Genomic DNA, 12,391 nt, shown 5'->3' on the forward strand with positions numbered 1-12,391 from the left:
AAGAAAATAGGCTGCTGTCACATTTGGCCACAACATGACCGCTCTCTTCATAAAACATGTCAGAAGCAATCTACAGAATATAAAAAGGCATGGAGGTGACAGAGTTGTAAACAATGGCCACTAAATTATGAATGGCCCCAGCTGTATGACAGCTATTAAGAGGGAAGAAAAGGGAAAGGGTGATGTGAGGGTGAGAAAAGGGACTTCAGGCTTTTACTCAGACAAACATTTTATACATTCAAAGGGTTTCCACACACGCGGCTTTCTCACATGTTGCCTGTTTTCCTACAGGATACTTGCTTTTTTTTTTTTTTTCTCTTGTTACATGTTTTATATAGTCTTATAAAAGATACATTTTATTAAAGCTATATGATTACTCTCTCCACTGGTACATAATCTCTGTGATGAAATATCAAGAATGTTTATATATCTATCTATCTAAATATATATATATATATATCCATCTGCAAAATGCACAAATCCGAGTTACATGTCCTTTCTCTCTCCTATCTTCATTCAACTAACCAGCCCACATGCAGCTCTGAAAGTTTGGCTCTTGCGCCTGCAACAGGTGTGCATGGTGAGAAAAGACCTTGGCTGTTTTAATCTGTGTAATGAATAAGAACATGCCAACGTGGTAATGGATGCCTGCCACCGCGCAGCTAAATTATTCAGAGTCTGGGGAACCAGAGAGGCGGCTAACAGGATCGGATGGACCCGCTGTGTCATCAGTCCGCCTTTGCCCGCCTGGCTCCTCTTTCGGCCCGGGCTCTGTGAGTTTAAACCAGGCAGCCACATGAGAAGGCTGTAAAGCAGCCCAGAGGACGGGCGTTTACATGGGAGGAGAGCAGGCCAAGGCCTTTGGGTCAACTGGTCAGAAACATGCAGGTCTTAGATACAATTCAAAGCATGAAGAACCAAAAAAATTGATCAATTATAGTTGGCTTTTTGGCGTTTTACATTTACTGAAAGTCAGCACCACGGACAGCGCCGGTGCCACCTGAACTAACCTCAGCGTGTTTCGCTGTCCGTGGTGCTGAAGCAACAGGCCGCCTGTGATAAAGGGTTTGACTTGGATTGCGCTTAAAATCGTTATCACTTAAACTTTCTAAAAATGCCTTTGAAGTCATAATAACGATTTTAACAATTAACAAGGTCTCCACACATTTCCGTGGACAAAATTTCCAGACTTTTTTCATGGATTTTCTAGGACCCATATTTTCTTACCCCATAGCCCGATTCAGATTTAAATTGATTCAAATTCTTTTCGAACCTAATTTCAGCTATCAGGTATACATAAAGGGAGAGGCGGAGACGAGGAGAAAATGAAGAAATGTAGGTGATGGTAAACAAAAATGTCACGCGATGACGCAAATTTGAGCTATCGACAGCTACAGAAAAACAATGTTATGTTACATTACGTGGTAGGTTGTAAATGGAGGATTATTGTTACAATATCATTAAACACAAGAAAAATCCATGATTTGCCCAAAACGTCCGAGAATTTCGACTAATTCCATGGCTTTTCCAGGCCTGGAAAATGTCATTGTGAAATTCAATTACTATTCCAGGTTTTCAATGACTATGGAACCCTAAATCAACAGAGTTTTATTTGAATATTATTAGTTATTTGGGTTTTTTTACGCTTGCGCACAGAGGCCAACATTTTGAAACTTGTAAGTTGAGCAGAGGAGCCGGTGGGAGGGGAGGAGGAGGAGGGAGACTGAAAGAAGGGGAGGGGGGGGGAGAGGGGTGAGAGAGGGATGCCGGGAGGCGCGGCCGATGTTAACAGCTCAGTCTGGTGAAGGAGAGCAGAGGAGCTCTGTGGCTGTCCGCTGCCCGGGCTTTCATGTCAGGGGCCACACTGCTTGTGAGGTGCTTGCAGGGAGGAGGATGATGACCATGAACGGCAAGCAGCATTTCTCCATGCACCCGGCTCTGCACGAGCCCAAGTATCCCGGCCTGCACTCAGGCTCGGAGGGCATGCGCAGAGTCTGTCTGCCCGCCCCGCAGGTACGTTGAGGTCGGGGGAGAATGGCTGTACTGAGTGAGAGGAGGGGGGAAATATCACACTGGAAATGTCTGTAAAGTTGATTTGACAGGACTTTGTTCTATCCGCTATCTCTCTCTCCTCTGTCTGTGCCCCCTCCCTCCCTCCTCCCTCCCTCCCAACCCCCTCCTCCCTCTTCTCATCCACATGTCTTTTCAAGCAATGCTCTTGCTTTCATATTAATTTTTATGACCTGCGCTTTGAGGAGGGTTCTCTCCTCTCCTCGGCGCTGCTTGCCTTTGGAAAATGTTTTTTAGATCCTGAGAGCTGCCTGACAGAATTCCCCACTGACTCCAGTATGCGCACTCTTGCTTGCAGCTGCAGGGCAATATATTCGGAGGCTTTGATGAGAGCCTGCTGGCACGGGCAGAGGCTCTGGCGGCTGCTGACAGCATTGTCTCTCACGGCAAGAGTCACCCGTTCAAACCAGACGTGACTTACCATACCATGAGCAGTGTCCCCTGCACCTCAGCCTCCTCTTCTTCCTCCACCACCGTGCCCATCTCCCACGTCCCCTCCACCATCGCCTCCCACCACCATCACCACCACCTGGGACAGACCCTGGAGGCCGGGGACCTCCTGGACCACCTCTCCACCAGCCTGGCCGTGACCGGGATGGGTGCTCCGGAGCCTCCCGGGATGACCACATCGGCGCACCACCACCAGCACCCGCACCACCACCTGCAGACCATGGGGCAGCTGCACCAGGCGATGGCCAACATGGCCCACCCTCACTCGCTGTCGGTGCACGGCGGCATGGCGTGCGTCAACGACGTGGAGTCTGATCCCAGGGAGCTGGAAGCCTTCGCCGAGCGGTTCAAGCAGAGGAGGATCAAACTTGGGGTGACCCAGGCGGACGTCGGGTCGGCGCTGGCCAACCTTAAGATCCCCGGAGTGGGGTCTTTGAGCCAGAGCACAATCTGCAGGTTCGAGTCCCTCACTTTGTCCCACAACAACATGATTGCGCTCAAGCCGGTTCTCCAGGCCTGGCTGGAGGAAGCAGAGGCTGCGTACCGGGAGAAAAGCAGCAAGCCGGACCTTTTCAACGGGAACGAGAGGAAAAGAAAGCGCACTTCCATCGCCGCGCCGGAGAAGCGCTCTTTGGAGGCTTACTTTGCCATCCAGCCTCGGCCCTCCTCGGAAAAAATTGCGGCCATCGCCGAAAAACTGGACCTGAAAAAGAATGTGGTTCGAGTGTGGTTTTGCAACCAGCGGCAAAAACAGAAACGAATGAAATACTCTGCGGTGCACTGAGTTTCACACATCATGAATAAAATAGCCTACTACATTTTTGATCGAGTGATTAATAATAGCCTAAGTAGCCTAACTAACAGGGATTTATCAACAGCTCTTCACGTCTCGTCTGGGATTATCTCCAAAAGACTTAATTTTTCATTTCGTGTCACTCACTCTTCGTTGTTGCACTTTTTTTCGATTTTGTCATTAATATGGGACTCATAAATGATTGTGTTACAGATCTGTGAGGAGGAGGGGGTGTTTTTGATGTTGTTGATCGTGTATCTTGCACACACTAAATATGAACTTTCAAATCCACCCTGACAGTTTGTCACATTCAGGGATATTAAGTCACTTTTTTAAACCATGAAATGGAGTTCAGAGGCTGCATTTATGGGTGTTTGTCAGCGGTGTTAAACTGAAGACTGAAGATGTTTTTAAAAAAAAAGTAAGAAATGAGGATTTCGTGAAGGATAACGGGGTTTTTTTTTAAATGTTAGTTGAGTTTATCCTCCATATCACAGAAGTACACCATCATAACTGTATTCTCACTTATTGTTATAGTCCATGAATTCAGACTAATGTGAATTCAGTGTTGAGGGGTTAAAAAAATCACATTTTTAAACCACGATCTAATTTTATTTTATTTTATTTTTATTTTATTTTTTGCTGCTCTCTTGGTGAACTGTTTGATGGTCATTTACGCACAAATATAAATAATTACAGTACTTCTTTCACATGATATGACACACTGAGTCTGTTTATATTGAATTATTTAGAAAAGAAAATGACACCGTCATATATGAGGCACATCCGTGTGGCTTTGGCTGCTGCTATATTTTAGTATTTTGTTGTGAACATGTTTTGCATTACAGGTGAACTACATATTTATTATGTAGCCCAGGTATATAGAGTATCACCTAATTTAAGTATTTTTTTTCCTCACTCTTGATTTCACTTGAAAAAAATGTGTGAAGTTTAAACTTAATAAATTATTGGTTATTTTCTAAAAAAAAAAAAAAAAAAAAAAAATCCAAAGCAGCGACTTTATTTTTGTGCTTTATTAAGTTGTATTATTTTATTTTTGAGGCCTATAAACGAGGTAGCCTATATTATAGTGTTTTTAAAACGGTGTTTTTAAAACGGATATGAACTGTAAGAACTTTCCTGAGCTGCACCAATGGGCGATAAAATCTTTGTTTGTTTTATAGGAACTCGCTTGACTGTTTTATTTATGACTCCCCAAACCTCTGCTGGGATTAAATATGTATTGTCGTACATGATATATGCGCCACAGCAAAATAAAGGGCCTCCATTTTCACAGTAATTTTCACACCGCGGAGCGCAGAACGTGCGACCTCTACACGCTGATAATGGCCCACTCTTCCTCCTCTGATTAGCGCGCGCTTTTAATTATGGATGCCCTCATGTCACCGGGTTATGTCGTGTATGGGGGTTTGAAATGATTAAGTAATGACGATGCAATATTAATTATATATTGGTATAAAACGAAGTAATGTGGAGGAGTTGGGAGGAGAAGGCTGACTGGGAACTCTGGGAACTCTCGGGAGAGACGAACTGGATACACAACAGGTTAACCGAGGAAAGAAAGTATGTTTTTTTTCTTTTGCTTTGTCGTTGATTAAGTAAGTATGTTCCCCTTTATTGTTTTTTTTTTAGTTTATTTTTTATTTTATTTCAGCAGCGAGCCTCACACTTAAATTAACATGTGTTTTAATATTCTTTAAAAAATAGGCCAAATGATATTATCATTATATCTAATTGCTAGTTTTATCGACGAAAACAAGTACGACTCATTTAATGCATTTTTTAGTTTAATTAATCTACTCTAGGCCGACTTTATGTATAACTGAAAAATTTAGCTCGTAAGTCTTGATTAATTCTCTGTGTGTTTTCCGGAAATATCAATGATCTATTGTCCCCCCCTAATATTAACCAAATATCTAATAAAAAAGGTAAAATAAAAGAAAACGACATATAATAGGCCTAATAGAAAGCTCCCACTGGAATCCTCCCACAGCCAACATGACCTGCGGTTGTGTGATTTTCCCAGTGAGACTGTCGGCGGGTTTTTTTTCAGTCAGGGGATCAATACTTCGCAATTAGGCAGAAACGTTTGTTGCTAATATTAAAATTCTCTTTGATGCCGAGACCTAATTAATTACAGTCCAATTTATGGTGTTAAATAGCATTTTTTTTAAGGGAAGGCAGGATAAAACGCAAATATTAATTGTTGTTAATAATCCCCCTCTTTCTAAACTATGTCACATTTATTTGGACGTATTTTACATGTTTCAGCGGATGTTTCGTCATTAAAAAAAATATATGATCAAACTCTATGATAACGGTGAGGCCCTCAAATGCACCGCATCTTTGCGTTTTGTGACGCAAATGTAAAGGTTATAAAGAGGAGCTTCGCGCGTGTGAATAATTGATCTTTGTAATACCCGTATTGATATCATAACGTAGTCTCTACGTGGTAAGTTGAGCTGAAGGCTTGTGAGTTGGCGGCATGTGGCGACTGAGGGCACCTCAATTATTCAGCAGCAGCTGAAAGGTATATTGCATTTTCTCATGCAATAATGGAGGTGTGTTGGGGCCAATTTGTGCATGAATATAAAAACTCGTTTGGAGTCAGACCTCATGCAAATTGATTCAAAACGACTATGAATGGGGGGATGAATGCATTTGAGATTATCAGAGTAGCTATTTAGACTTAGTGGAAATTACAAAGAGAGATAAAGAAACACACAAAACAATACGTGTGAGCTGGAGAGACAGAGAGGAAGGGTGTGAGAGAGACAGAGACAGTGTGCTTGCCTGAGATGTTTTCATGCAGGGAAGACCTTTTTTGACAGAATGAGGATGAAAGCCCTGTTTAATTGCTGAAGAATGCATGCACACAAATATACACTCACTTTAACACACACGCACACACTCACACACACATACACACAGGGTGGCTGTCATCCTTGGGAGCAGAGTGCGGGAATGTGGAGAGGGGAGGGGTGGGAGCCAAGACACCCCAAACTCAATAATTCATCCAATGCCAGCAGCAACAAATGAGAATGTGACCAGAGCGCAGGGAGACAGCTACCTCTGCGCTCTCTATTAGTCACCTTCTATTATCATCAGAGGCCAAACCAGCTCGGGACCAACCTGCTGAAGTCTACACGCATACCTGCTTGCACACGCACACACACACGCACGCACACACACGCACGCACACACACAGAGTGAGATTGTGTTACTCTCTGGAAACTTGAGTCCAAGGTGATGGATACCTTTTAAAAAGGTATAGCAGGAGATCTTGTCCATTTTGTAGCTCCTGTTTCCTTCATTTGTTTATTATTTTGGTAGATCAGTTAATTGCACTTTTTATGTAAATATAGATGTATATAGTAGAATATAACTAATTACATTCACTCCATCTAGGTATCTTAATTGTGTATTTGTGCTGACAAAATTTTTACTTTGCAGATGAAGATCTTCTGTACAAGAGGTGTAAAATTGTGTTAATAAATACAACCGTTTTTGCAACTTTAGTACAGGTTTACAGCAGGACTTTTACTTGTAATAGAGTGTTTTTACAGAGTGGTATTACATGGATCAGAATACTTCTTCACCCTGCAGTAGAGATATAGTATGACCCTACAGGTCAAACAGGTCAGATTGGCACATTATTGTTACAAAGTGGTGAGACAATTAGTTGATTAAACGAAGTGTCTATTGACAAAATGTTAAACAGTGACAATTTTGATCATTTTTGAGTCATTTTTCAATTCCAAGCATCAGTCTACAGCTTTTCTCTGTATGTAAACTGAAAATTTTGCTGTTTTGGACAGTTGGTCTGACAATTTTACGACAATATGTTAGCCTGTAGGACTGACTTCACAGCATAAATCAACTGACTGAATATATAATCAACATATAATGTAACAGAAATAATATAATGAAAACAGTGCCTCAAATACATTGAAATTGCTTACAGAGTCTTTTCAACAAATAGTAAAAAAAATGTTGTGACTTTTCCTCACTGCATGCTGAACTAAGTGAATTTGAAGCCAAACGTTGGCCCATGTCGACTCTACTTACATTTGATAAAATAAACCAAATCAATGATTTATGAGTTTTTAAAAAATATGAAAAAGACTAAAAAATGGATTATTAACACTCTCTTCACAGAAGATCATGTACTGAAAATTGCGCTGGGCATCAGCTCTGCAGAAAGAGCACTGAACGTAAGCGACAGAATCATTAAGAGTCTCATGGTCTGTATGTGAGGTCAAACTGTCTGCTAACTAACACACCATGCATTATGCAGAGACTATTGAGATGTGCACACACACACACAGGAAGAGATGTGTGCACAGAGAGAGAGTCATCTTCTAGCTAAAATAAAGAATGAGACACAATTGTACAATCTACATTTTGGCATCCATTAGTAGGTGTGATTTTACTGTGTTTTTTTTTTCACTGCTGAGGTGTACATTTTTGTTCTTTTTCCAAAAATACAAAATAAGAGCGTGGAATTGAAAGGACAAAGGAGGGGCATTATATTAGAGACACTCACAGAAACTCACTTATAGCCACTTGCTTAATTCATTCCGTGGGCCTGAAGAACAGTATTATACACCTTATTCATTATTCAAGTCCTCTCCATTATCAAAGTGCCCAGAGAAATAAGATTAACCCAGCCAGAAATAACTAACTGTGGCGTGATTTTTTTTTTTCTACAAAGCACTTAGCTGGTCGGGTGCAGGTCTGCACACAAAGTCAGATTAGAGTATATGAACATATAATCACCACACAGTCCGCTGAACATAATAATCCTGGTGCAGAGAGACGGAGGAAATGGGGAAGAGGAGAGGAAGGTGAAAGAGGAAGCAAAGAATTGTTAGAGGGAGGCATGAGTCTAAGAACAGGGGAGGGAAGGAGAGTGATAACAGAAGATGGAAGAAAATGATAAAGACAAAAAGGGCAGAGAGGGAGGGAAAGAAGGAAATAAAATAGTAAGGAAATAAGGGGATGAAACAACAAAGGAAGGAAGACAGAAAAGATGGATGGAAAGAGAAAAGGGAGGAGGAGGATGGGTCAAAGAATGGGAAGCCAGAGAGAAATGACATGTGAATGGGAAGAGAGAAAGAGATAAGACGAAAAAGAAAGAAAAAGACTAAATCCCAAACGGTCAACATGCCTGTCATGCTGACGGTTTGGATTTAGTCCTCTTCATTTCCAAGTTGATCATGTCAAGGTGAGTGCGTCCCTGCCGGCCCGGACCGGCTGACACTAAACTTCTGTGACAGCAGGAGCACCCAGAGGACCCACAGCCGAGAGGAAAGGAGTTACAAGGAGGCTACGCCCACCTGCACAGGAGGGGCATCATCCAATCCAAAGTCATATCCATTTACACAGATTCTTAATTAGCTCTTCACTCCGGTTCCATGTTCATATGAATTTGTGCACAAGAAAAACTGAATATAAATATAACATTTGGCCACAATCACTAGAGATAGGGTCATCTTTTTAAATAAACATGCTGAGAATTGCTTTTTATGACAAAATCTTGTTAGGCTCTCCTTTAATTGCTGGAGAAACATTGTATTTTATTGTATTTGTATTTTAATTTGCCAATATGACAATTTATTACATTTCTGCAGACACAAATAAATTCAAAATCCAAGGCCGTGGCTGTGGAATCATTAGGGGAGGGGGGTTTAAGTTGCATATTAATAACTTATTATTATTATTATTATTATTATTATTATTAGCATATATTATAATTAATGCCTTGGTTAAAGTGTTTTCTCTTTAATTATAGATCAAGATTCTCTTGATGAATAATCCTGCTGCTAATAAAGTTTATGTCAGAGTTTGAAAAAAAAGTGCAATGATTGAAAAGAATGCTTGAAGCGTATGTTTTGATTGTACTGATTGAATTGTGTATTTTGGATAGCCTTAAGGGTGAAAAAACATGTAAACAAGAAAGTGAGAAGCAGCTCACTGCTGACATGCTCCTCCACCTCAGACCCGCATACAGACTGAGGGCACATGGGAAAATAATAATGGCAGCGCCACTGTCGACAAACTGTCTTCCCCTCTCTCTCTCCCTCTCTCTCCACGGGGCTGTGCTTTTGAAGACAGACATGAAAACCGAGCCAGGCCACAGTGGGGCCCCTGAAGGAGGTCCCCAAGCAGATGCAGCCACCCGCCCTCCCCCCTCCTGCTCCCACTGGCCCCAGGCCCTGAAGACAGCCCCGAGGCTAATCGACCAGGAACACAATAAGGAAGCAGCAGAGGCAGCCGCTGCTGAATGCGTATGTCTCATGTGCATGTACAGATCAAGAGGAAGAATGTATCATAACGATATTTATCAAGCCACTCTACATACAAACAATGATCCTGATGCACTCGGCCTCTTACACATCTAGAGAGATTCACGTCCGCATGATGCCGGTTAGTTCAGCTCTTGTTGTGAGACACTAAACACAGTGAATATCCTTTAGTTGACAGCAGATCAGGTAGGAGAACAAAGTTGGTATGATATGGTTGAATAATGGGTCAGGCTATATTGCCTTGAGGTGATTTAAGCTAATTTGCACTTTCAAACATTTCCACATATGGCAGCCAAGATAAATGACTTAAGTACATGTGAGCACATGACTTCTGATTCAACAAGCAACAAAATCAAGAGTGACTGATCAGAGTGGGTTCACTTCAATTAACAAAGTTGAATGATTCAAATTTTAAAAAGCAGTGAAGCTGACTAATTATAGTGGTGCAGGTTTGCCACCAAATCAAAAGATAGAGGAATGGTTTAGAGAAATGTTTTTTCATGAAATTTTGAGTTACCATTAACCCTTTGAAACCTGAGCAAAAAGGCTTTAGGTAACTTTTTAAAAACAAAAAAAAACCAAAAAACAACAGCAAGATATTAGTTAAAGGTTACAAGAAGTAACAACAGTAACTATGAAATGACCCAAAAATATGGCCAAACTAGGTAAAATCCAAAAACAAACTAACTAAAAACCCTGAAATACTTCACAGAAGACTAAATGTATTACATAACTTGTAATGATATATTTTTATATCATTGCACTACTACTTTTATGTCAGTGAAGTGTTTGAAGAGAGTGGAGAGAGTAAGTAAAAGTAGAGTAAAAGTACAAGTAGAAGTACTTATGTAAAAAGTTACTTACAATATAAAACATATAAAATAATATAATAATATGTAAAATATAAAAAAGGAGGGTGGGGCTGCAGGCTACACACTATTACAAAAACAAAACCATTTATGTCCATACAAACAGCAAATTGAATTTCTGTCGCACTTCGCAGCCTGCATCAGTTTAGCATAGAGATACAAAAAACATAAAAGAGACAAAACTCACACAAAAACACCAGCAGCGGGTGCACAAACTAACATTCAGCCACACAAATTAAATAACCAGGCACTTCTTATAGAATCAGCATCAGAATAAAATCATCACCAAAGCAGACAACAAGGGGAAGTGTAAACAGTAAAGCGCGCAGCGGCTACAAAAACAAGCTACATACAGCGAAGGAGAGACTGCAAAGATTACATCATAGCGTTCACGAAACGTTGCGTAGCAACGCTTGTTGTTGTGTTTGTTGAGGATGTCGTGGAGTTTTTGTACTCACCGGTCTGTAGGTCAGTCTGTCAGCTTTGTACACCACTTAGTCCTCCTCAATCTGCTCGTTAACTCTCGAAGCATAGCGGCACTGTAACCTGTCCACTCAGTGTCTCTGTCCCAGCAAAACCAGTCCACTCGGCCTCTTTGCTCCACTACGTTTTCCAACATGTTGAGCTGTAAGTTTCACATCAGAATTTATTCTGAAAAACTGCAATAAACCCGCCCCCAAAAACTCAATCCTCAAAGTTCCTCAGCAAAATCAAAAGCTATGGCTAGGTGAGCATTTTAGCATGCTATCCGGAATCAAGCTAATGTGAGCACCTGCGTCACGTGGACTCGTAGGTGTGTTTGATTTATGTCACCGGCGCGCTCGGTGGGTTCAACATTAACCCTTTGAAACCTGAGCAAATTGGTTTGATTTTCTTTGGAAAACATAGGGAGAGAGGACAACGAGCGACGTTTCCCTCTGAAATTAACAAGAAATACGTTTTTAAGAAAGTACAAGAATATTACCTGAAAATTGCCAAAAAATAAATAAATAAATGACAAACAAGGAAATTATGGTTATTGTTATAATACTTTTTTCCTGTATATATATATATATATATATATATATATATATATATATATATATATATATATATATATATATATATATATATATATATATATATATATATATGTAGGCTTCAAGCAAAATCACCAATATTACATAAAAATATGACTTTTTATAGTAACCTGAGTAAATGTAATGAGTTACTTCCACCTCTGTTCATCAGTCTGGGGCCTACAAGAAAATGACCATGCAGTGTGGTGGGCACTCAGCACATAAAGGATTATCTTTTCATAACACAATGTTAAACTGATCTTAGAGTTCATTTCTCTTTTGAAGTCCTTCAAGAAAAGCATGGGAGGGATGGTTATACAAAGTATTAAGAATATTCCAACAGTTCTATAAAAAGCACAGTTGAAAAGGAGAGTGATTCTCTTTATTTAGTAATGAGGGAGCCACGGTTCAGTAGCGCACATACACACAGCTGAGCGCCACACAGAGACCCAACTACCACCAAGAGCAAGCCTCCCCACAGCTCTCACATTGCATCAAGTCACTGAGTGACGGGTACATTGTCCAAGGCAAGGGGGAAAAGAGTGGTGAAAAATGTTTCTCTCAGAGAGCGTCTCAGTCAGTCAGGCAACCAGCTCGCCACAGCCAGGCAGAGATCATCTACACAAATGTATTTCTGGGGTGCACCAATTGGTTGAGTGCACTCCACGAAAACAGGGTTCTTCAAAAGTTCTTTGGGGGTTGAATGATTTACAGAATCATTAATATTTGAGCAATCATTTGAACTTCTAAACGGTTCTGCATCGCTATTTCTGCACACACATAAATACTTATTTTATTGAGTGGTTCCCCCTGGTCCTATTT

At 40.9% G+C, this 12,391-nt stretch overlaps 1 protein-coding gene across 1 annotated transcript; it reads left to right on the top strand.

Moving 5' to 3' along the window:
* The first annotated feature begins 1,790 nt into the window (after positions 1-1,790).
* Positions 1,791-6,520, top strand: pou4f3 (POU class 4 homeobox 3). Its single transcript, XM_042499942.2, has 2 exons — positions 1,791-2,013; positions 2,369-6,520. Exons 1-2 carry the CDS (start codon positions 1,894-1,896, stop codon positions 3,302-3,304), a joined length of 1,056 nt encoding a protein of 351 aa, XP_042355876.1. The 5' UTR covers positions 1,791-1,893; the 3' UTR covers positions 3,305-6,520.
* The last annotated feature ends 5,871 nt before the right edge of the window (positions 6,521-12,391 follow it).

Source organism: Plectropomus leopardus, chromosome 15 (assembly GCF_026936395.1).
Source record: "Plectropomus leopardus strain MGB_pleo_1.0 chromosome 15, ASM2693639v1, whole genome shotgun sequence".
NCBI lineage: Eukaryota > Metazoa > Chordata > Actinopteri > Perciformes > Serranidae > Plectropomus > Plectropomus leopardus.

Excerpts from the sequence above, each read along its gene's own strand:
- pou4f3 (XM_042499942.2), top strand. The coding sequence starts at position 1,894 with ATGATGACCATGAACGGCAAGCAGCATTTCTCCATGCACCCGGCTCTG. Across the intron at positions 2,014-2,368 it reads TCTGTCTGCCCGCCCCGCAG|CTGCAGGGCAATATATTCGG; the intron begins GTACGTTGAGGT and ends TCTTGCTTGCAG.